The 25,799-nt window shown below is 37.6% G+C and overlaps 1 protein-coding gene across 2 annotated transcripts in view; it reads right to left on the bottom strand.

Annotated features, from left to right (window-relative positions):
• Positions 1-10,835: 10,835 nt before the first annotated feature.
• LOC124134314 overlaps positions 10,836-25,799 on the bottom strand; it is a 28,411-nt gene continuing 13,447 nt past the window's right edge. For both annotated transcript variants that reach the window (XM_046499061.2, XM_046499063.2), the window contains exons 2-5: positions 24,400-24,501; positions 22,806-23,843; positions 15,838-15,945; positions 10,836-15,393 (exon numbers count right to left, since the gene is read on the bottom strand). In XM_046499061.2, coding sequence (XP_046355017.1) covers positions 15,208-15,393; positions 15,838-15,945; positions 22,806-23,843; positions 24,400-24,459 — 1,392 coding nt within the window. In that variant the 5' untranslated portion in view covers positions 24,460-24,501 and the 3' untranslated portion in view covers positions 10,836-15,207. The remainder of the gene's footprint in view (positions 15,394-15,837; positions 15,946-22,805; positions 23,844-24,399; positions 24,502-25,799) is intronic.

Here is a 25,799-nt window from a genome sequence, read left to right as displayed (position 1 = left end):
TTCGGGCATGTCTTGTTGAGTTTCAAAGAGCATCAGAATGTATAATAAATTTGTTGCAATCAATTATTGCTGAAATATATCTGTTTTGATCAAAATTGAAAGGATGGAAAATCTATCATGAAAAGGGTTTTGTCACGGACAAAAATTACCTCAGAGGATAATCTTCTCGGGGGGTTTAAGAGGATTAAAATAATTCCAGCTAACAGCAAGCACTGTAATAAAATATTGAAATTATGGCATACCTTCTTAACAATGCAATGAAAAGAATAGTGACTAACTAAGAAACCAAATTATATTTATCTCCGATACTATGCCCTCATCAGTATACACACACACATACATATAAACATACACACAAACACACATATACACACCAACACACACACATAACAACACATACACACATAGGTATGTATGTGTGTGTTTGTGTGTGTTTACGTATGTATGTATGTATGTATGTATGTATGTATGTATGTATGTATGTATGTATGTATGTATGTATGCCAGTAAATACGACCTCTAAATGTCATTGGTATCAGATCTATGACTGCACTTCTTCATATAGTTCAAAGTGAAAGATGAGTGACATTACTTTGTGAGAGGTCCCACAAAAATGCTGATACGAGCAATTAAAGGTTATACAAAATGAAGCAAATGAACAAAGTAAGATACGAGCTCGTATTTTAAAAGATAAAATAGAAACACAAACCTGTAGATATACTCCGAACAGTTGGAGTACATATATATACAAAGGTACAAAACTGTTTAGGGAAGTTTGGTACAGCATTTATCGTACAATCGTCATTAAATATGACTTAGTGTGGGGTGTGAGAACTTTTTGAAACTTGATATATCGAACATTGTTGTATATATATAAACTCACTGGAGTGTTATTTCTGTAAGTTAAGTAAGTGGTTATCAACACAATGTATTTATTTATAAAAATATATGTTTAGGATGCTTTCCTTGAATTTAAAGTGTGTTAGCCGTAGTTGAAAAGAGCGATTCAGCATGAAACCAAGTTTGAAATGGGGTAAAACAGTTGTTACATAGTGTATGAAATACCCTCTGAAGACATATATTGCAGTCTCAAATTAAGAAGTTTTAACTCAATTTCAGAATTTTTTTTATAAGGGTAGGCAATTAGAACAATCGGAGCAAAATATAATTTGACTTTTTGGTAAGTTAACAGTCATTTCATTGGAATTTTAAGAGAGTATGTTATTACAGTGCTTGATGTTAGCCCAAATTACTTTAATCCTCTTAATCTTTCAGAGGAGGTTATGTTTTCAGGGGATTATTGTACGTATATATTTCGTATCAAGGTTTCTTGGCGCAATCCACCAACGATTGTCGAGTTTAATGATCTTCAAGTACGTTTCAAGGTCAAAGAGAAAATTTACTTTAGTGACAAACATATTTTCATTATTAATTTTCAATTCATTTCCATTTGGATACAAGCAGATATATTTCAGCAATTGATTGCAAGAAATTTATGATAATTCGTATACTCTTGCAAACTGTACAAGAGTTTTCCGAAGATACCGGATGTTATTTGTGTATGCACGGGATCTGTCAACTCATTTGTTGTATTTGAATTCTTCGTCAAAATATAAATATGATTAAATTCCCTCGTTTGTTTCAAGAAAAGGATCATGTACTCCTTATCAACTCGTATAGCGTTTCCACTGCAAATCGACACACTGGTTGATCAGCCTGTGTTTGTACACTTCGTCATCACTCGTTCAGTCGTGTCGAACTGGTCAAAGTACTGTTGAAGCAAGTCATGCAAAAAACATCTTGAATAGCCTTATAAGAGTATTGAACAATATGTCACAATTAAGTTATTTGTCGAATATACGGTTGTGTAACCCATCATTTTGAACCCTAGGATGGATCTTTCAGTCATTTAAATTTATCGATGTTGACACCACCCTTTAATGACGATTGTACGATAAAGCATATACCAACCATCCCTTACTTAAGAGTTTTGTACGTGTGTCATCATACACAGTATTTCTCGAATTGTACATGTGAAACGCAAGCTCAACTGACAAAGATCATTTCTAGTTAATTGGCGTCTTGGACACTACGGTAGTAAGGTTATTACAATTTACGTAAGAATTTATTACATTTTACCGCAAGTAGAGATTATTACAATTTACGTCAATTTTTATTACAATTTGCGTATTACAATTTACGTCAAATATCATTACAATTTACGTTGTTATTACAATTTACGTCAAAATTATTACAATTTGCTGCAAGTATTACAATTTACCTTTTTATTACAATTTACGTCGTAACAATTGCTGAGTGCGGCGTTAAACAACAAACCAACCAACCAACGTAACAGGGCTCTTATCCTACCTCGCCCTTTGTACATGTGTGTATCCCGAAAACAACCCGGGACTGTTCACACCCGAAGTTACGGAAGCCTTTTAGGGGCTTTTTTTCTTGAAATTCCAAGATGTTATATCAAAATTTCAAGATACTACGCTTAAATTACAAAATACATACTAAGTTGAAATTTCAAAATAATAATTTGAAATTGTAAGATTATAACTTGAAATTTCAACTTATGTATCTTGAAATTTCAACTTATGTATCTGAAAAAATTCAAGTTAGTATCTTGTAATTTCAACTTAGTTTCTTTAAATTTCAACTTAGTGTCTTGAAATGTAAAGAAAAAAAGAAAAAGACAAACGGTCCTAAAAGGTTTCCGTATAAAAGGCTTCCGTAATTTATTGCAATGTCTTGTCTCATATTTTTATATCAGTATACAAGGAATTGCAAGCCACTGCAACCATGCATGCGGTTTATCACGGTACATTGTATTGGGTTTGTATGTTATCAATCTTTCCAAGAGTTTGGGGCCGCGATATAACTGGAATAATGTTAAAAGCGGCGTTAAACCCAACTCACTCACTCACTCACACTCCAAGAGTTTGCATGTTGTATAAATGTTGTAAATCGAACACTGATTTCCGGCACGAAAAGCCTACGTTTTCTCCACAAGGCTTTTGAAACGCTTTACATTTATTAAGTATCACAAATAAAATAGAATTGAGACACAATTATGTTTCTATCAAAAACTCAAAATGGAATCATAATTCCATCGTCATGCACGTCACGATAATGGTCTTGTTTCATCGGGAAACGTTATAAATGATACAATTATAGTTTTATTTGTCATTTCAAAATGAGAATTTAGGTTGTTGGTTGGTTTGTTGTTTTACGCCGCACTCAGTAATATTCCAGCTATATGACGGCGGTCTGTAAATAATCGAGTCAGGACCAGACAATCCAGTGATTGACATCAAGAGCATCGATCCACACAATTTGGATCGATGACATGCATCAACCAAGTCAGCGAGCCTAACCACCCGATCCCGTTAGTCGCTTCTTACGACAAGCATAGTCGCCTTCTACGGCAAGTATGGGTTACTGAAGACCTATGCTACCCCGGACCTTCAAGGGTCGAGAGTTTAGGAAAAGAAAACAGGACAAAGAATGGTATACAATATACACTTGTAATCACGAACGCTGTTACTGGGCACAATAAACAATGTATAATGACAACAACAAAACAGGCGAGTTATACAGATGAATTGTTATTGACAGCATGTAAGGACAAGGCCTTATATTTTTTAGTACTTAGTATACGGATTTTTTTTCTCAAAAACATCGGATTGGAGGTGGAAGAAAATAAAATTACCAAAAACATATTTTTTAAAGTAATTGTAAAGTCGGAAGAGTAAAGATATAAATAGCAGATTTACAACCATTAAAGCAAACACATCCGGAACCAGTAATCAGCTGAAACGAGTATTACAACTAAGCATAATGGTGAACTTTGGTAGAATTAATTTCTGTTATTTTTAAAAGAAAATTCGTTATTTCAATTATTTTCTCGAAAGTCTGGGTTCTTTCTCGTTACTTCGAGGTTTTTTTTCTCGTTACTTCGATATTTCGAGAAAATAAAAAAATAATTGAAATAACGAGAAAATTCGATTTTAACCAAATATACACTACCAAAGTGGCACCATTAGATTTTCGTATGTTACAGACTTTCCCTCTTTACGTTACGGAGCCAGAAGACGCTGTATGTTTTTTCTTGTGAAATATAACAGTCGACCGGAATATGAAAAATATGACTGTCCAAAAATGTATAATGTAGTTCCACATTTGTGAAATTAAGGGTCGGCGGATCAATCAACAAAGTCAAAGCAAAACAAAGGCCTAACATTTAAGAAACTTGGAGGAACAGAAATTGTATATTGCAGTACACCGCAGAGTCCTCAACAAATATCTGCACGCAAAACAACAAAGTAATATTTTATTGCACAAGGACACTAAAAACTTCGAAAGGCTTTTGTCACCTTTTTTTTCTGCCTGCACACGCTCGAACACAATGAAATAGTGAGTGAGTGAGTGAGTTGGGTTTAACGCCGCTTTTAGCAGTATTACAGTTTTATCACGGCGTGTCAGCTTAATGTGGGAGGAAAGCCCGAAGTGAACCAAGTTTCAGACGTTTACAACTTCGGTGAAACCCACGAGCACGGGTATGGTGCTGACAAACCTAGAAACATAATTTGGGCGAACCGGGATTTGAACCCACAATCATAGGTTTCTGGCGTGCCCAAGGGAAGTAACTCTGCACAGCGAATCGCAGCACCTTAGGCGACTGGGCCATTCCTATTTGAAATAGGGTTATCCTGTTCATGTCGGCTCCCTTTTCCGCTTCTTTTATTTATGATCCAAATGGGGAAAAATGAACATGTAATATATAAGGTGAAGTGAGGTAAAATGGCGTTTCCCATTTAAGATTAATGCACTTCCATAGCGCCGCGTGCGTGCGTGAACTAGTCCGGAATAATGCCGGTTATAACGTACTAGCTGAGACTGAGATACTATTGCGTAGTTTAACCGATGAGTTCTCGTTATATCCCCTTAATGCCAAGAACCAGGCAGGATAACAACAAGTACCATCTTTTGACATATTTTGTTATGACGCGACCGGGATCGAACAACCGACCTTCCGCTCTCAGGGCAGGCGCTTTATCTACTCCCTGGCAGTATATATTAGCATAGTGTACAGTCAATGATTTAGACATTCTATTTGGGTGAGTGAGGTTCGAGTAGTATTTCAGTAGTGTCACGGCTTGAAGTCCAGTATCGGTGGAATGCTAACAGTAAAGCTGGTCTCAGACGCTGATCACTTTGTTACAACACACGTGCACAGAAAAAAAGAAGAAAAGGAAAACAAGGGTCCTTGCTGCACAATACCTATTCAAGGCTTTGGCAATCAATAGGAAATATTTGACAATTTAAATGCACGTTTGCAAACATGAATATTATAATGCATATATAGATAGATGTTTCAAATTTCAACAACAAATGAAGTTTAATGCAGCTTTTGATAACATTGGTATGCTTAGCCTAGCAGACGACACTTCACTAGTTTGCATTTTCATCTGAATTATTTTTCCCACTTATCTCTCATTCAATTACTCTGCATTCCTGCAATGTTTATGTCATAAATCAGTTGGACAACAAAAATGAATTATCATTGTGCCATATCATTTGTGCAAATGAGGTAGAAAAAAGTAACTAATGTTAACAATCTGTACAGGAAGTACTCCATTTTGTGCTACTTACCAAACAACTTCTTTTGCCTCCAGACGGTCCTCTGCTTGAGATTTCCAAGGGTATATATAAAACACATTTTAATCAAAATGCTCAAGGGTGCCAAGTTGGCATCTAGTTGTTTCTTGATCTACATATCTTTAACTTATAAAATCAGCAATAAAATACTGAGGGACCTCAATGCAGGGTTAGAATCGAAAATTGCTTTTAGCTACTAGACAATATGTCTGGTCGAGTATTGTGAGCAAGCTGAAGCGGAAAAACTGAAATTTCCCACTTTGTAGAAAAAAAACATCTATCCAAGAGGAAAGCACATGTAGATAAAAAGAAATCATCACCATAAAGTCATATTGTGATTAATAAACATTCCTACCGGTGTCCTATTCCAAGTCAGTAAACACCGGTTCGCGTCAGTTCTGAAATAACTTTAATTATAAAACAAGTATATATCTTCTGACATGCAGTCTCGGGCAATTGGAACCGGATATTGTACATTTATTGTACATATTGTACAAGGCGAAAACTTTCTACACAGGTTTAGATCTAGATAGTTTCTCATACATGTTTTTCATTTATCAAATTTGAATGACAGACGACCCTGATCTAGTAATGTATACATTTTACAACAAAGAAATGCAAAATATGCATTCCTAAAGGATGCAGATTTCATATTTAAAAGCATTCGTACAGTAAATTCCTACAATATTTACATGGATGTAATACAAATGTTGATTTTCGATTTTCACAGCTGAACGAAAATAGGACAACTAGTCAACTTAGTGAACAAACTACATCTCGCAGATGTCTCGCAACTCCCAGAACTATTTAATGTTATGAGCACTATTTACACTGAAGTTTCTGCAAACAAATAGGAATCAATGTCTGCAATCTTCTTGAAATAAGACAGTAAGCTGAACCACACACTGCTTTTTTTTAAAGTGGTAACTAACGGGTATGTTTCGGCTACGGTTTCGTATATATTGGTAATAATAAAGTTATAAATGACAAAATGAATAGATGGAATCACTGCAAATGTTACCAATTTGGCTGACTATAAGTGAACCAGGCGTACAGGTGAGGAAGAGACGTCTGAACAGGCTGTGATGGTTGGAGTCAAGCCTTTTGAGGAACAAAGTTACTTTAACTCTCTTTTCGCTGAGAGAATCACCGAAGGCAGTAGTCAAGAGGTTTTCAAAAGTGGTAGTAACCTATGTCTACTTTCATTGCCAAGGTTGCACAAACCCTGAACTTCACAAATAACAGAGGGGCCGTCTGTGTGATTGCAATTGTCTCAGGTTTTCATGCCATGTACTTTCTCAAACAACGACACAGCTCTCCCCAACCCCCCCCCCCCCCCCCCCCCCTTATATCGGAACTATAGTGGTGGCGAATCCTATATCGCAACACAGAAATAAGAGTAGCAAACAGTTGCTTCCATTCCAAGTTTCAACAGTGCACTTTGAACGCATTGTGAAAATTGATACTTTTTTCGAGAAGCGGCATACAAATAAAGATGGACGGCGGGTAATTCAGGATTAAACAATAATTTCATTCTTCCGGTGGGAGGGATCTTTGCAGGCGGCGGGAGATGAGAAACACACACAGAAGCATGGACGCTCTTACGAAGGTGTTGCTCTAACTTGAAATAATACAGCTTTCTGGTACATGTTTTATCTGTGCATCAGCTTTTTCAACTCAATTCTCTGTTGCCGTTTAAATTTGAATATGAATGTAATTTAACACAAATCTGATTAAAATAATGAAAAACAAAGACTGGCTTCTTAACGCAAATTATGTAAGTGGAGGTGCTACCTATCAAGCAGGACCTTCAGCGATCCATTCATGAAATATTGACCACTATTTTGCCTTTTACGCCCAATGTTTGTTTGTTTGTTTGTTGCTTAACGCGGCAATATTCAAGCTATATGACGGCGGTCAGTAAGTAGCCGTATCTGGGCCAGACAATATTGCTAAGTGTGGCGTTAAAATTACAATATCGAGTTCATGGTGATTGGTTTAATGCCACCGAATCAATATTCCAGCTACGTTAAATGATATGAGCGTATAAAAAATGGACTCTCACACAGGCAAAACCATTTATTGTTTACATGATCAATATCCCAAGCTGGGGTGTGATAACAGACTACCAGCATTTATATCCAGCTCTTACGTTGACGATTTAGAGTATTCGGACATATTTAAAAGACTTTAAGAAGCAATATCACAGCAGAATCCCGACAGGGGTCGCCAGTAGCGGTTTCACCTGTATTCAGAAAGAGAAGCAAACACAGATTTTCGGTGCGACAAGCGAATGCTTTGACCACAAGGCTAGTCCGCCATCCAAGGCCGCTGTAGTGAGTGAGTGAGTTGGGTTTAACGCCGCTTTTAACAGTATTCCAGTTATATCACGGCGTGTCAGCTGAATATGGGAGGAAAGCCCGATGTGATGCAGGTCTCAGACGTTTACTACTTCGGTGAAACTCAAGAGCACGGGTATGGTGCTGACAAACCTAGAAACATAATTGGGGCGAACCAGGATTCGAACCCACATTCATAGGTTTTTGGCGTGCCCAAGAGACGCAACTCTGCACAGCGAATCGCGGCGCCTAAGACGACTGGGCCACCCCTGCCCCCAGGCCGCCGTAAGACATGTGTTATATACACTTATTTCCATCTCATTTATAATAGAAACAAATGTAAAGAAATTGGTGTTTAACAAATCATGTTAATTCGACTTTGTTATTTAATTATGTAGTAAATAAGGGAATGTTATACATAGTTTTCATCTTCCCGAGACAAGGGAGTTAACTGACTTTAAAAGACCCTTAACTCCCTTGCCTCGGGAAAAAGCATAGTTCTATACTAAGAGGAAGAATCGCTATGTGGCTGAAACAATTCTGATATGCGTTAAATTTTAATTTTAACTCACGCAGAGTAAATACGAGGTAAGATTGTGTTACGGTTTCCCTGTTTCGGTACACATACTTTAATCACATGTTAACATTAAATACTAAAATTGAAGACGCCAATGAACACTAGTACAAATCTAAAACATGCCTCACATGCACCAAGATTAAATCTCTCAGAATTAATCCCCATCGATACCAACTATTATGTTCCTTAAAATGAAATCCTTGGTTATCCAGGGTATTATACCTCCATTCTATTGTAATAAGTACCCTGGACTATGGAATACTGTTAGGGACATTCTCGCGATCTCGCATTCTCGCGATCTCGGCCTTTGGAAACGAGGTAAATATGCCGAAAACACGAGAATGCGAGATCGCGAGAATGTCCCTTACAGTTTTCCATACTGGACCCATTCGCTACCAAATACAGACACCCGCAAGTCACAATTTCCATGTTCTCCAATTGAAGAAAACTGTGGCAGCGAGTTGATCCATGGTATATATCATAACAGAATGGAGATATATTACACTGACTTATGGAGGATGTATAAGGACTAATAGGCAACAAAAAATGTATTCTTTCCATAATCACTAATCATCCCCCCCCCCTGTTATATTCGCACCGAGAATTGTAGCCTGAATTGAACGTTCCCCTATGGAGTTGCTCTCAGATCTTCACTAAGAGAACTACATGTATCGTTTCGGAGTAGAATAGCTGAAATTAGGCTGAATGGAGAAACAGCAAAAAACACTGAAACTTCGTTAATCCGGACGGATGCATGAATCATAGCTAAAAAGTAATATTAGTTTGAAAGTATTTATAAAGAGAGACGTTTTTTACAAAACGTCCGGAATGCAGGGATTCCTTGATTGTCATTGTAAATCTGGACTTTGTTCATCAGTAAACTCCACCCCGGATTAGTCTTGGGAATGTGTATGTAAAATTTAAAGACATTACAAGACAATCTCGAAACATTCCAGACAATCACTGCAATAATTATATTTTCTTCTTATAATTTCGTACTTTGCTTTTTCACAGTGAAATACATCATTTGTTGGTTTGTTGTTTAAAGCCGCACTCAGCAATATTCCAGCTATATGACGGCGGTCTGTAAATAATCGAGTCTGGACCAGAGAATCCAGTGATTGACATCATGAGCATCGATCCACGCAATTTGGATCGATGACATGCATCAACCAAGTCAGCGGGGCTGACCACCCGATCCCGTTAGTCGCCTTTTACGACAAGCATAGTCGCCTTTTACGGTGACTACACAATCTATTTGACAGTTCGGGTGATGATATCAGTGATTGACACACATCTTTAAATATTTACACAAAACAAATGCACAATGCATCAAATAGAATCAAAAATACCTAAAACGGCATCCAACAAACATTCGATCTTTCATTACGATACAAAAATATAATCGATCTCATATGTAAACCAAACATCATATCATTAACACATAATTTGCCCTATTTCACAACACCTCTGTCAGGTAAGGAAATAATAAAATTCATACAAATTCAAACATCAAAATTCTATTACAATTGCAATAAAACATTATTTTTTTTCAAAATGATAACAAAGGGTTCTCACTTCAGTGATTAGCGTCAACCTTTTCATGTTCAATCAAGCATGTCGGGTTAATTATCGTGATAAAAGTGACTAAATAAGTTTAGTGAGACGGTTAAGATTTTGCAGGCGACGTCCTTATCGCCTACATTCCGTTACACATACGACCTCGTCATGTCGGGAGTGAATGCTGAATGTCAACGCTCCTTTTTTAGTTGTGTGCACGATGGATTCGGAATTTTTATGGGTTTTTTTTGCATACTCATAAATAGATACATATCGGTTATAAATAAAAAACGGCATAACGAGGTCCAGATATAACGAAAAACCGGTATAACGAGGTCCGGATGTAACGACATTCTGATATAAGGAAATCCCCGTAACGAAATCCGGATATTTTGAAGACTTATATATCGAATCCTCTGATAACAAGGTCAAGGTATTAAAGTTGCAGGGGCCGTCATACAGCTTGAATATTGCTGAGTGCGGCGTTAAACAAAAAACAAACAACAACAAAACCTAAAGTTGCAGGGGCGTCACTACCAAATCAGTGAATGAGTATATTCCAAAAATTCCAGCAATATTCCAGAAAAATCATTACATTGTACCTGTAGGGAATCGAACATGGGTCGTAATAAAAGCCGACTATGCTTGTCGTAAGATGCGACTAACGGGATCGGGTGGACAGGCTCGCTGAACCGTATCCCAATTGCGTGGATCGATTCTCATAATGTTAATCACTGGATTGACTCGATTATTTACAGACCGCCGTCATATAGCTGGAATATTGCTGAGTGTGGCGTTAAACAACAAACAAACTAACTTCAGCGTGAAGAGAATGTTTCTTGAAGTTCGTCAGGTCCGAAGACGACTTTAGAGTTGGTTAGCTAATGTTTCATGATGTTAAATATTGAAAGGCACCCATGAGTTGCATTGTTATTGTTTCTCTGAAAGGAAAAACATTGTAGCGGGAAGAAATGAAAATCGATAAATTTGTTGACATTACGACAATTAAGAAACACGATGCAAAAACAAGATCTGACATGTGCTGAGGATATAAAATTAACACATTGGCTAATCATCATAATAAAAATAAACTGTTTATAACAATACATTCAGTGAGGCTAAACTTATCAAAAGAAATGAATTTATATACTATAATGTAATTACTTTCAGATATAAAATTGCCGATTTGCAGTGATGCATATACGATAACATAGTTGTGTGATAGCCATGGTGTGTAAATAGATTTGTAAGACTGATCAGACTAAAATTTGAGAAGTTTTATTCCGACCGACTCAGACATGAACCACCATCCAGCCTTTGGAAGAAAGCTGACTATTAACAAAATAGAAATAAAAAAACTGTCCCCTTGGAATAACGATCCCCTGCTTCTTTGCTACGACCGTAGTAAGGCAAAACTAAAAATAATATTTTCTTATTTCTGACCTGAATTTTTCAACCTAATTTTAACCTGAGAACCAGATAGTAAAACATTAGAATATATGTTGCCAATTTCTGACCAGAAAAAAACAAATAGCACACAAACAGAATGTTGCACACATGAAGTTCTGTCCCTTCGCCCAATGTCTATCCTGTGGTCGATAGAAGATCATTGAAGAGTGGTACTAACACCCATCCTACCAACCATAATATGCTTCGAAAGAGCCTAGCATCAATCAATTTCCCACAGTTTCACCTCCTAACCTCATCAAAACCTCATTAAGAATTGGTCATGTGTTGTTAATAAACACATCAGTTGAATACTGTGTCTGTTAACTAATTCAAACTTAAGGAAGCTATAAAATGTTGAAATTGAATCTACCTATATATGTTTGAATCAATGTCTAAATTAATAGTATAATTATTATTTCTGGAAATTTCATTGTCACTATAGAAATTGCATAACGAACTACTAGCAGTAACACACACACAGTAAACACTATTAATATATAATACTGAGTCCAGCACGGAGTTTTTTACTGTATTGGGTTATCCTTTCCACCGTGTATTTTCACTCTCATATTTAACCCAATTTTTGATCTTTTAAAATTTCTGTAAAATATTTCATGACTTGACTAAACTTCTAAACCTTCAGTTACGTTGTCCTTTGTTATCCAATCGGATCACATAACATGTACTGGGATGATATAACACCCCAGGGATTTTATGGAAACAAGTTCTGGTGATATTGTGACACATTAATGTCTCTCGCTAGTGATATATTTTGCATTTGAATACAATGTATGTCTGAGGAATGATGTAAAACCAAATAACAAAAGTTTTCTTTATATTTGCATGGATCGAACTTGCAACGTTCGTATCTTTAGCCTTGTGGGCGAACCACTAGGCCACTGAAAAGCTCATACTTCACCATGCTTTTCAAAATCTCTCTGTCAAATAGATGTCGTCCATCAAGAGATATTTTATGGCCGTTTCATGGAAATTATCTGGAAAAAAATCTGTCCCCCAGGACCCCAGACAATACGTTTAATAAAAGAGAAGACTAGATTTGGCATATGTGGATTGCCTCGGCTCAAGGATTGTTCTGGGCTTCATTTGGATGAGTTTTAAAAATGTTGTAGATATATATTTCTAAATAAGTTAACTTTATTTCTGGGACGTAATGTCAGTCTAGTATGAAACAGAAAATTGTTGATAAATATTGTTTCAGATTTTCCAGTTTATAACTTACATAAAACACTTCCCTTCGGATCTCGTACGCGATGTAAGTCATATATGACTAAAACTAACAAAATAATGACCACGTTAAAAACCTCTGCATGCTTATATTCAAAATATTCCATTAATTCCTAATTTTTCCCAAATGTCCTTACCTGGATTCAATCTTTACTATTTGTTGAATCGAAGTTCAAACACAACAAAATTCACACGAAACAGAAGAAAGAATATGTCAACAACAAAATGAATATTTCAAAACAAAACAATTCCTTTGCTTTTGTCAACGAATCTTATTACATATATGCGTTTTCAAACATTAAGCTTAACTAATGAGTCTTTGTTTATTATTGATAACAGGTCACAACACAATACTATGTTCTTATCACTAGTGGCTCAAACTATATAACCCGATTTTACAAACCAAAGATTTCAACTTTAATACATTGGACAGAAAGGACGGGAAGGGAATTTTGTTCAATTCTCCAACAGTTCATGTGTTACGCGGTATTGAATTGATATATTACATTCCTTCTTGAATAACATACGCCATCTTTTAACGGAACACCTAATATTCGACAACCAGACACGACTGATTTCTACGTATTGTAATATGATTCGAAATATATTTTTAATATTTCTTACTCTGGTGGTAACACGATAATAATAATAATAATAATAATAATAATAATAATAATAATAATAATAATAATATCTAAACTATAAGAGGATATAAATCATGATAATAAAATATTGAACGATACATCTTTAATTGTGGAGTTAGTGTGCCTTACAATGCGTGACGACACTGTCGCTTATGTCAGAGTATGTTTTCTATTATGTCAATAAATGAAGTTACTGTTTTCATCGTAGATATTGGTCAAATTTACGAATAAACCATTATATAATCATATACAAATGTTCAACACATTAATAAAGTTATGACGAATGAACAAATACATCCCATTACCCAACGAAACTATTACACAAGTTCAAGAAGACCCATATCTACATTATTCAATGTACCCACCCAGGGTGCTCCAGAAACTATGTCCTACATAAACATAGTTGAGCTTAGCCCTTATTAAAACGACCCTAAACCATGCTTTCATAATATGTTCTTGATAAATGTATTGATTATTTGAGCATAACAAAATTAATTTCCTGATATTCAAATGCCAGACGAATGCATCAAAGTACTTTTCTTTTCATTTTAATTTCATATTTGATTATTACTTTTGTGGATAAAATCAAACTTGTTGTGTATGACATTTTACATCTGAGATGCAGTTCTTTGCTGAACCATGTCTACTTCATTTAGAACACATGCGCGAATATAAACGTCAACGCCCGAGATTATTAGTTATCGATTATTTGACGAAACAGATCCCATTGGGCGTAAAAGGAAAATATAGGTGAACATTATATCAATGAATCACTGTAAAGTGACACCAGGTGTTTGCGAAAAGGATAAGCATGTTCTGCAGACTGTTAGAAATCATAGAAATTAACATCATATGGCATTTATTAACAAAATATGTCAATCACCTGGTGATGAGATCAGTATTAGACTTGAAGCATGATGTTCTAAATTTAGTCATTGCTTGATAAAGAATTGTAACAATAAAAGCATACCACGAATATCAAGCTGAAACCAAGGAGCTGACCATTGGATATTCTAGGGCTGACGAGTTGGAAGAATAATTTGTACTCAGTTCTAAAAAGATCACTGGACGCCCTCCCACTCTCAGAAATGTAATGGTCCATCCCTAAAGCAGCTGGGAAGATGCAGCTTCTTCTGTTCCATCGGGTCCTCCACTTCTGTTCGTGTTGTCGAGACCCAGAACAGCCCGTTAAAACTGCCCTTCCATCCTTGGTAGTGTCTGGTGTATTTGAAGCATTGGAGTTGATGTAATAGGATGGTTTAATGACCAGGGTCTGCTTTCTGTGGCCAGCTCTTGTCTTTCCTTTTCATCTCCTAATAGGTTCTTCTGGACCTTGTATTAGTTCTGCGTAACACCTTGACGTGATCCTTTTAAGGATCTAAACTGGCTTCATTGGGTGCCCTTTCTTTGTCTAGGTGTCTAATTGATAAATGAATTCATATCGTTGTCCCTGAGAATGGCAATATATTCTGCAGACGATACATATATATGGTTCATAACATCCTTATCATCAACCTCCATTCCACTAGTAAAAAATATATTTTCTGTTTCATAAATTCCTGACATTACGTAATGTACAGACACAATTCTTAAATGATGATTCCTTATTTGGGGTAAAGGACATCCGTGTGCAAAACGGTAAGTACAGCAATAAAGTATCTAACAGCATGGGTGTATATGAATGTGCATGCTTGAGTGCAGAACATATGCATTGCTGGTGACACCATTAACTTTGTTGAAGATGACCACTTTTGATACATTGGACATATACCATATCTGTGGCACAACGTGGCAGCACACATTCAGTAGTGATATGATGCTCAAGTTGCTTGACCAACCAATGGCGTTCCTTTTTCAATTCTTCCTTTTCCTTTTCCAAAACCCCATTCCGTTTCAGCTGATCACGGTGCCTCTGTTCAAATAACAGATTGAAAGTAAATTTGACTCCAATTGTCCAAGCTCCAAGGCAGTCGGGTACGTGAGTTTTAGATTATAGTTAATATTTTTTTAAATAAGATAATATTACAATTCTCTTTTCACTGAGTTCCTTAAATGCATTGCTTGCGTTTCAGATCTACCACTCCAACACCTCTACAACTACAATCTGGGTGTCGATATTTCAAGCTGAAATTTTGAAAATGCTACCTTGATGATCATATGCGTCATCTGTTTTGTAAAATTGGTTTTGAAAAAGAAATAATGACATATATTTTTTAATCAGCTTCGTCCTTTGTTAACAGACATCCATGATGAATGGTGAGCTTACATTCACATTAACATAGGAATCAGCAATATTACAGCTATTTGACGGCTGCTGACATAGAAATAAGTTATGATAACTAGTGCCGATATCTACCTGTGTGATCGCGATCTCTTGATCTGTTTGTTTCTGTCTTGATCGCAGAGCCGCCCGTCGGTTCTGTTCCTTCTTTCTCTCACGTTTTTTCAATTCATCTAATGTCATCTGATAAAGTTGCAACAAAAAGGTCCCCAGTGAGATCAAATACGGAGTAAGTAGACTTTAGAGTTATATAGTCTACAGCTACAATCACTATTTCAACTAAGACATTATTCAAAGAATCTAAACAGGTGCATTTTTCTGACATTTACATTTTGTTGAAGTAGCATATTCTTCTAGACTGTACAGCTGCAATTGTTTTTGTCAAAGTAGCATATTCTTCTAGACTGTACAGGTACAATTGTGATGCTATCATAATGTAGGTTTTGCAAGAAATATAGTCTCCTAGGAGATTGAACAACTACATGTTGTGCTTTTCATGTTACATGTAAATGTGAAAATGCTTCCTGGAAGTTTCAAAACATCCAGAATTAACTGTGGTTTTGATTCATGACAGTTGTCTTCATGCATATCTTCTTCAGAGACATTTTTCAACCCTTAACTTAATGAATTGATAAATATGTGCACCATGTCAACCAAACCTAAACCCATGGTAATTCATAAAACAGGCCAGATTGTGTTGGTCCTAATATAGATCTAGAGCCTGGAGAGTAGAGATTAGTTGTGGAATGAGGACTTTCAAATTTCACCTCGCTGAAATGTCTGAAAATGCCTGTTATCCAAAACCATATAATTAATGAAACAGAATGATAGTACCCATGCAGTTGTCACAACAAGAAGGTTGCAATACTGACAAAGATAGCTGTTATACGTTGATATATACAAGGCACAACACTGAAAGGAATCTTCTTCGCATACAGGTAGAGAAAGAAGGGAAAGGAATGCCCCGTCTAAAACAGCCCCTCAGAAAGATTATTGTTAATATACAAGAGTTGATTGTTAAGTTATAATCCTCACATTGAAGGAATTGCATAGTTTTGTTTGGGACATAATATGATGTCAAGGAAGTATATCAACAAAAGTTTGAGTCAATTGAGCAAATTGTTTCGCTGTCACTAGGCAGATCCTTGAAGGTAACCCTGTGCTGGTAAGCCTGTTACGTCCCCAATAAGAGAAATTATCAAGAGAATCCATAATATGTTGATGACCGACTAGAGAATGATCGAGTGACATATCGTTAGTTCAGTGGGCATTTACCAGGATTCCATTATCACACATACTTTGGCAATGAAGACAGTATCAGCTCGTTGGGTTCCAATCTTTTGACATCTGATAGAAAAACAAGGAGTTCTCATGGTAATCTATCTCTGTTTGTAGTTGATCCAGAAAGGCGAGTGTAACGATTTGTGACTATGGATGAAACCTTGATTCACCTCTTCCAGTCCAAACAACAATTGGCAAGAACTTGATCATCACCGTTCCTCACATTTTGCAAAGGTAATACGCCCCTGCTTATTTTACTGACTTGTCACTGCGAAACAATTTGCTCAACTGACTAAAGTTTCCTTCTGGATATACCTCTTAGACAGCATGTAATGTCCACAATCAACCCGTGTAAATATGTGCAAGATGGGTAGATATATACATGATATATACATGATAAAGCGTGGTATCTTAATCAATATCATCTAACCTTTTTAAGTGGCACTTTACTCTTTGAAGTGTAAACGCAACTAAACATCCTTCATTTTTTATGAACGTCCGTGGTGTTCGTAACACCAATACAAACGAACATTGTACACAATAAACATTTATCTACATGGTCAGTTATTGTCACAGACCTTTAGCCACCATCCATATAGATCTCAATTATTATCATCATTTGTGGTGGCAATACAGCCAGATTTACCTGAAACAGGGGGGTCTTTTGTCTAAAAGGTGAAAACCAAAATACACAAAGACGTGTAAATCGAGGACTTCAGTCGTGTAGCATACCTAGTAAAGTGACGGGTAAGGCCACCCTTCAACAACTCCAATGTGAGTGTATGCAAATTATCTATTAGCAATTGATTGGTCATTTAGGGATGGTGGAGCTCTGTGACAATATGCATAATTCAACAAAGTCTACTAAATCAACGCAATGCCAATAGGAACAATCTCACATCAAAAGTGTGATCTCGTCCCAGATAATGTCATATGTCATTATGGTGACCTGGCCATCCTACTTTCGTTGACTCACCTGGCAAAACTAAACTGTTTCTTTTCTTCTCTATCCTCTTATAAGAGACAACAAAGAATATCAAGGTGAAACTTCAAAGGATTCAATTCTTGGGACAAGGAAATAGGCAAAGCATTCCCATATAGATAGTTTGTTTCTTTAGAATGGTTTGGATCTCACTTTGTAAGTCTCTTCTTTGCTTTTTGAGTCTTGCCTTGGTTAAGAGGTTCTTATTCACAGCCTGTAGTAAGTCCAGGTTAAGATGTTGAATTAAGTGCCACGGCTAGATTGACACACATTATCAAGCCTTTACATAATCAAGCTTTCTGGTACTGCAAATTATTATCATATTAATTTCATTTTTTCAATGCAGACTAAAACTAAACGATAGATTTATTCAGTATATCATAACTCTCTATATGGATATCAAATCCAGCTGTCTCATTCGTCACATCAGATACTGTACAACTTAAAATGTTATAGGGATAATGACTTTAGAGTTACAGCTACAGCTACAAGTAGAGTTCAATGAAACTTATATTTCAAGGAGCTTTGTTTCCAAGCTTGAATCACCTGAATGTAGCATGACCACGACCGCTCGCCATTGAGAATGATGTATGTGCAAGAGCTGCAAGCGTATTGTTATTCACATTTTTTGCATGTCTCAAAAAGATGCGTCTCGCCTCGTTTACATACTTATGATAATGTCATAATATTCTCACTGGCAAAAGTCCATTCTTATATTTGCTAGACTTGTTTACCCACTTACCTCGGTTTAGAATTTTGGAACCGACATGACCCTTAAGGTTAATCATTAGCAGCTACTTAATCAATCAGAATGTATGTTTGTGTAAAGTCACTTGTCTGTGCATTAAATATCATAAAGGAATCTGAAACTACCTTTATTGCCTGCCCATACAATCATTGGTGTCGCCTGACTTTGATTGTTTTCAGAAATTTCATCCATAGCTTGAGGGTCCGTGGCCAATCCTGCCTCTATCGGCAAGTTATCTATATTCTTTCAACTGCACTTTTTCTCTTATATCAGGATACCCAATACCCAATACATATAGCTTGAGCAAATACATTTCATTTGGGGTGCTGTATGATATATACTCACACGCAAAAGAAACGCAAGTGGTTTTAAGCAAATAGGTAACAAACACGGAACCATAAATTGATACGAGTTTTAGCATGTAGTTAAACCTGATGGTGTTATCAATATTTTTGGTTGCATTTTGGAAGCCCCGAGTAAAAACGGAACATAAAAAACGAATCGCCAAAACGCACCATTTCAATGAATATGTGGGTATCATGCACCCATTCCTCGCGAAATCGAAAATGCACGAACTGTCACGAACTGTAGTGGGTATAAAACTGTGGCCGATTCTTGGACCTACCACTCCTTGGTCAACAATGCCACGCCTAACTCAAATTCGGAGAAACCAGGCTATCGGACGTTTGGAAGCTGGAGAGTCTGTGCAAGATGTTGCCCGTCATTTCAACGTTAACATAACCACAATTTACCGTCTCCTGCATCGATACAATGCTACACAGACCACAGATGACCTTCCTCGGAGCGGTCGTCCTAGGGTCAGCACACCTCGACAAGATCGGTAGCTTACCCGTCAACACCAGCGGCATCCGTTCCTAACTGCAGTGAAAGGGCTTGACAGACCATAGGAACACATAATCGACACATTAGCCGGGACACTGTGATCCGACGTCTCCGTTCCAACAACCTCAGATGTCGCCGACCAGCACGTCATCCTGTTCTTCAACCACGGCATCGACAAGCACGACTTCAGTGGGCACAGAGTCATCACATAATTGGCGTCATCGTGAGTGGAGGCGTGTCATCTTCTCTGATGAAAGTCGCTTTTGTGTCGCCCATGCAGACGGAAGAGTCAGAATTTGGCTGCGTCGAGGTGATTGTTTCGCTGACAGAAACGTTGTGGAAAGGGATCCATCGGGTGGACCTAGCGTCATGATATGGGCAGGGATTGGACTTAATGCGAGACTTGGACCCATGTGCTTTCTGAATGTTGGTCAAGGTCGGGGACGCGGCGTCAATGCTCATCGGTATATCGACCAAGTGATCAGACCCCACGTTGTTCCATTTTTTGCACAACATCAACAACACATTTTCCAGCAGGACAACGCTCGTCCCCATGTTGCCAGAGCTACCATGGCCTTTCTGCAACAACACAACAGCCCTGATCTGAACCCCATCGAACACTTGTGGGATGAGGTTCAAAGGCGTCTGCACAATGTGCGCCCAGTCCCTACAACTGCCGATGAACTACGCACAGCTGCTCTGGATGTGTGCAGGAGGATCCCTAGGGCCTTCACAAATCGTCTGATCCACTCAATGTACAGAAGATGTGTGGCAGCGATCAACGCTAATGGTGGTCACACCAGTTATTGACTGACATTTTGGGTATTGACTCGAAACTGTGTAAGCGCTTAACATTTGAAAAAAACAATTATGTCATCTGCCTTTTAATCCATTAAACTGTCTTCAGTCAATTTTTTGTCAATCTTGCCCTATTAGTATTTCTTGTCTTTACTGTTGAAAATAAATAACATGTATACTGCATACTCGACTTGCGTTTCTTTTGCGTGTGAGTATACATATATACTTACCTTGTAAACATGTATACAAGTTGTGTCATTACATCAAGACATACATGTATTTCAAATTGGAGCACAGATACTGGCAGCATGTTGGAGTGCTGACAATAATCAAGATTGGGCAACCCCATGTCGTTGCCTAGATCATTTAGCAAAGTTAATGAGTTCGAAAATAACAGTGATAAACAGCAAACAGGTAAGTGCACACAATAACGAGCTCTAGAGCAAAGATTTATCCAACATATTCAGTCTGAAACAGTAAGTTTGAATTTCAAATAGAATCAGAGTGTTCACTTTCAGCTTCAGTGGTAACACGTAAGACCATTGAGAAGAGTGAACTGACTACAACACAACATCCACACAATACAATGGTCTCAGGGCAATGTGAAGTCCTAAATTCACTTGCAATAAGTCATGTTCAGCAATAGCTTGATCTCGTTTGTGTCATGACACGGCGTATGAAACCTTCACGTTGTTCTTTATCATCATCACAATAATTAACATCTGATATTAAAGGGGAAACATGCATGAAAACATACATACAATACCTTATGCAATACATACATGATTCCATATTTCTACAGAATAACATAACATCCCTTCTTACCTCGGATATCTCTGTACACCTGTGCCCAAAATAGGAAATAAACACATCCCGGCCCTACCCAAGGTAACCATACCTCACCTGTGAGACGATTACTTTATTTAGCCAGTAGCATGTCGTACTAACATATTCAAACGTGATTTCTTTCTTAAGAACGTTGGCTCCACGGAGATTTTGGCTTGGCAATATCATACATGCACACAGTCCCTTAAATATGATGACAAATAATAACACATAAGATATTTCTTTTGTTTGGTATCTTTAGAATTATGTTACCTGTATGCTTAACCGGGAGCTTCGCACTTCGTTTGAAAGCTTGCCATGAAGAACGCCATTTTTTTCACAGCAATACTATGAAACCTTATTTTGCGTATTTTTTTCAACTTAAAACACTAATACACCAACTATACTTTGAATCGGTGTAGCCATGCATTCAACGTTGCCATCTTGGGTATCATCATCTGAAGACATTAATTAAAATCTTAATGCAGTAAATACAATACTTTCTTTCAGATGGTTACATTCCCACCTTCCCTCAAATCAAGTACCTCACTTATCCCTTTCTAGATTTATTTAAACTTTATGTGTGTACTTCTTTGCATTTCCCTTGGTTATCCATCGGATGTATCCGTTGTTCCTCAGTTTGGTTTGTACCAATATCTCCACTGTCTCCAAAGATAACAGCATTTTGTGTGGGAATCTCATAAAGAGTAATGGGGCTCTATATAGTAACGGGCGGCGTTCAAACCATTCTATTTCATACTTACTGTTTTCATCTTGTCATTATCTTTGTGTAGGCTTACCTGTTTCCATCCTGTCGATCTTCTCATGTTGCATGTGTTGGAGAATATTCACATACAAAAGATTGTAGGGCACTATAACTAACGCATATATGACCAAGCATTTCACCTAACAGTGAAGTTACTTGCCTCAGAAAGCCATACTAGAGATTTCAAAGTGAGTGATAAAGGTATTTGTACCATGAAATGGCCATTTATGTAGTATTTCATCAGTTGCCTCATTTGCCTGGTAACACGTGCCATGCAAAACCGTGTCATACTTCCCAGAGTGTTTGATATCCTGTTATTCCCAGCAATATACCTTCTCTGCAAATACGTTTCTTTTATCTGTCAAACACACAACTTCCCCTCAACTACCTTAATTCTTTCACAATATTTGTCACCCTTTCCAATCATAGCCCAAGCCATATATTGATGCATGGCATTGTTATCAGGGATGATACATAATTAGTAGTGATGACATATTTGTACCACAAAGGCGAGTGCCATTTCAGAGGAGGGAAATATAGGCATATAGGAAGCATATATATGCTATATGGTGCATTTCTTTTTTAAATTATCATGCATTTTCTCTACAAGTGTTTTAATGTTGATACAGATATGATAATGGTTCAGGTATCCGGTGGAGTGGTATGATTCCAAAGCTATGCTCTCAGTGTTAAGTGTTGAAAGTGATGTAGTGACGTTTAGTTTTGTGACACATTCAAAGGAGAAGATGAACGACTACATCGGTAAGTTGGGATAGATGAGTTATGGGACAGTAATTCACCTTATAAGGTTTTTTAATATCGGGTTCTGTGTCTCCATCCCCGGATATTAGTCGTCTCAGTTGAATCCTGGTCCTCAGTTCTTCTTTAATCAACGGCAACACAGACTGAGACTTTTCGGATTCAGCAGCTGCTTGCTTTACCTCTTGGTCCTCTTCATATACGAAAACCTTTACTACCTCATCCGACGTTCTTCCAAACCCAGGTGACGCCTCTGCCTCTGATGAAGAGATATCAAAAGTAAGAGGTATGTCACTGGGTCTTTCCTTGCTCAAACCTGAGACACTTGGGCCTGGCTCTTGATTTCCTTCTTGCTCTTTTGCATGTACAAAAGTCTTTACAACCTCATCTGAACTTCGTTCAAACACAGGATATGCCTCTGTAGATGATGAAGAGAGGTCCAAAATAAGAGGAATGTCACTGTGTCTTTTCCTGCTAAAGCCTGAGATACTTGGGCCTGAATCTTCCTCTGAGTCTGGCTCTGTCACTGCTTTGAAAACATCTATATCGTGTTGACTTGTGCTGGGTGTGGGCTCCGTGAACTCACCATATATGTCTGAAAGCTCATGAGGTATTATTGTTGACGTGAGTTCTGATTCATCAAATTCAACATCGGATATGTCTACAAATATACCCGAAGACTCAAAAGAAAAGGAAGATGGAGAGTGACTAGTTAATGGTGAGGTTGTTTTCTCAGGTGGTTTAGGGAGGAGCTGTCGTTGTTTTTTAACTTTATGGACAGATTTCGACTCAGAAGCTACTCTTAGCACCTTCCTTGGAGATCTTGATCGACGACGAGGCTTAGGAACATCATCAGACAAAATCTTATCAAACTCAGGTAAACTAGGCAACGTTGGAATTGATGGAGATAATTTGGATGGCTCGCCAGTGGTGTCATCCTCCTCTCTCAACATACGGGAAGCGTGAAAGAGAGGTATTAGGTAAATAATCACTCCTCCAGGACGGGTTTCTCGATCTCTATAATCAGAAGATTCGAGGAGATACTCATAAAAAGGGGTGCTTCCATCTCTTCCCCTGTGCTGAAAGGAAGGGTAGGTATAATCATTAGAAAGCGTCACACGGAAATGAAAGTAGCAGTATTTCAGTTATATCACCGCATGACGGCATACTTTAAGTGAACATCACAGACGTGGTATATTGATGACAGGTGAATCTAGGATTCAAACGGATTTTGCTATGGCTATGGGACACTACTCAACACTGCAAATTAGACCATTAGACCACATGTGCCCCAGAACATGTTCAACATAATGAGGTGAAACATAAAATGTTATTATTATTACAGAATCTTCATATTGAGATGCACATTACATCTTCAACCCGAAATAATGCCAACTCACCTCAAACGGACGGATGAATTTAAAACATATCTTATGACTTTTTATTGGCATTTTAGAAGTTGGTGAGTATACAGTACAAGAGTATACAGCTTCATGGATAACTACTGGTTTATTGCATTAAGTGACGTTTCGATTTAGCTTCTTACACTGTTGTCAAGCTGAAGTGACTTCGACCACTCACTAAAATCGCCAAGTGCTGCAGGAAAATATGCAACTTAATAACCAAATACTATACCTCGGGATAACTGGAAGTGTCTGGGCTGTGAGAGTATGCGAGTCGGCTCCAGTCTAACATGCCGCCCTTCACAGGTTGCCCTGCCGGAGCAGATCTTCAGACCTGAAAGTATATTTCATACACCAACTGTATGCGAGTGTCTGTGTGATGCCACCGAGCGATACCCAAAGACTGGAGTAGTGGCTGTAGTAGTAGTGGTGGTAGTAGTAGTAGTAGTGGTGGTAGTCTTCGTCGTCGTCGTAGTGAGTGAATGAGTGAGTGAGTTAATATTTAAAGTCACATCGGCACTATTTCAGCCATATCGTGACTTGAACAAGTTAAACATTTATATTATATATAAAAACCTGTCGCCGAAGGACAGTACAACAATTAGCAATATATCACAGATTATAATTTTAAAAACTAATTTTAGAGCAATAAAACGATCAAATTAAATCAGACGACACAGTATAAAAACGGGCTGTAGATCGCCAGCAACCGAAGCTAGGCCACCATACTAGGGACCATGGGGACTTACGGTACTTCTGCTACCTACATGGTCCCCAGCAGGATTTACACCATCCCTCGGGCTACTGGCGATGATCAGAAAGATTAGCCAAACAGTTTAAATCAACAAAAATGCTACGATTAAAATCACAGCAAAATGAAAAAATACTTTGAATGATACCGGACTTACGTACCTTCCCAGGGGGTCGTCGTCGTCGTAGTAGTAGTAGTAGTTGTAGTCGTAGTAGAAGTAGTAGTCGTAGTAGTAGTAGTAGTAGTCGTAGTAGTAGTAGTAGTTGTCGTCGTTGTCGTAGTAGGAGTAGTAGTAGTAGTAGTAGTCGTAGTAGTAGTCGTAGTAGTAGTAGTAGTAGTAGTAGTCGTAGTAGTAGTCGTAGTCGTAGTCGTAGTAGTAGTAGTAGTAGTTGTCGTCGTAGTAGTAGTAGTAGTAGTCGTAGTAGTAGTAGTCGTAGTAGTAGTAGTAGTTGTCGTCGTCGTTGTCGTAGTAGGAGTAGTAGTAGCAGTAGTAGTAGTAGTAGTAGTAGTTGTCGTCGTCGTCGTTGTCGTAGTAGGAGTAGTAGTAGTACAATCAATGATGATGAAGAACAGCCTGAACAGAGCAGCTTTAGATGTTGTTAGCGATGGAGATCGCTTGATGACCAAAGCAATTGTTTTGTATAATTGTTGGAGATCTAGCTGTTGAAACTTTAATTACAGTTGGTTTGTATCAAGAAGGACTGTGAGATGAAATGTCTGTATGTTTCGTTTATTCGGAAATGTGTGATTACCACCATGAATAACTGTGTTTCATGGTATTGATGTTTTATGACCATCGATTAGACATTTTAGTGTTTGCATCCACCTGGGGTGGGGCGAGGGGTAGGGCCGACCATATGATATCCGGGATATGCTTCAGA

Source organism: Haliotis rufescens, unplaced genomic scaffold, assembly GCF_023055435.1.
Source record: "Haliotis rufescens isolate VD_foot unplaced genomic scaffold, xgHalRufe1.0.p SCAF_11, whole genome shotgun sequence".
Lineage (NCBI taxonomy): Eukaryota > Metazoa > Mollusca > Gastropoda > Lepetellida > Haliotidae > Haliotis > Haliotis rufescens.
The sequence above is the reverse complement of the archived record's forward strand: the minus strand, read 5'-3'. Positions and strand labels throughout refer to the sequence as shown.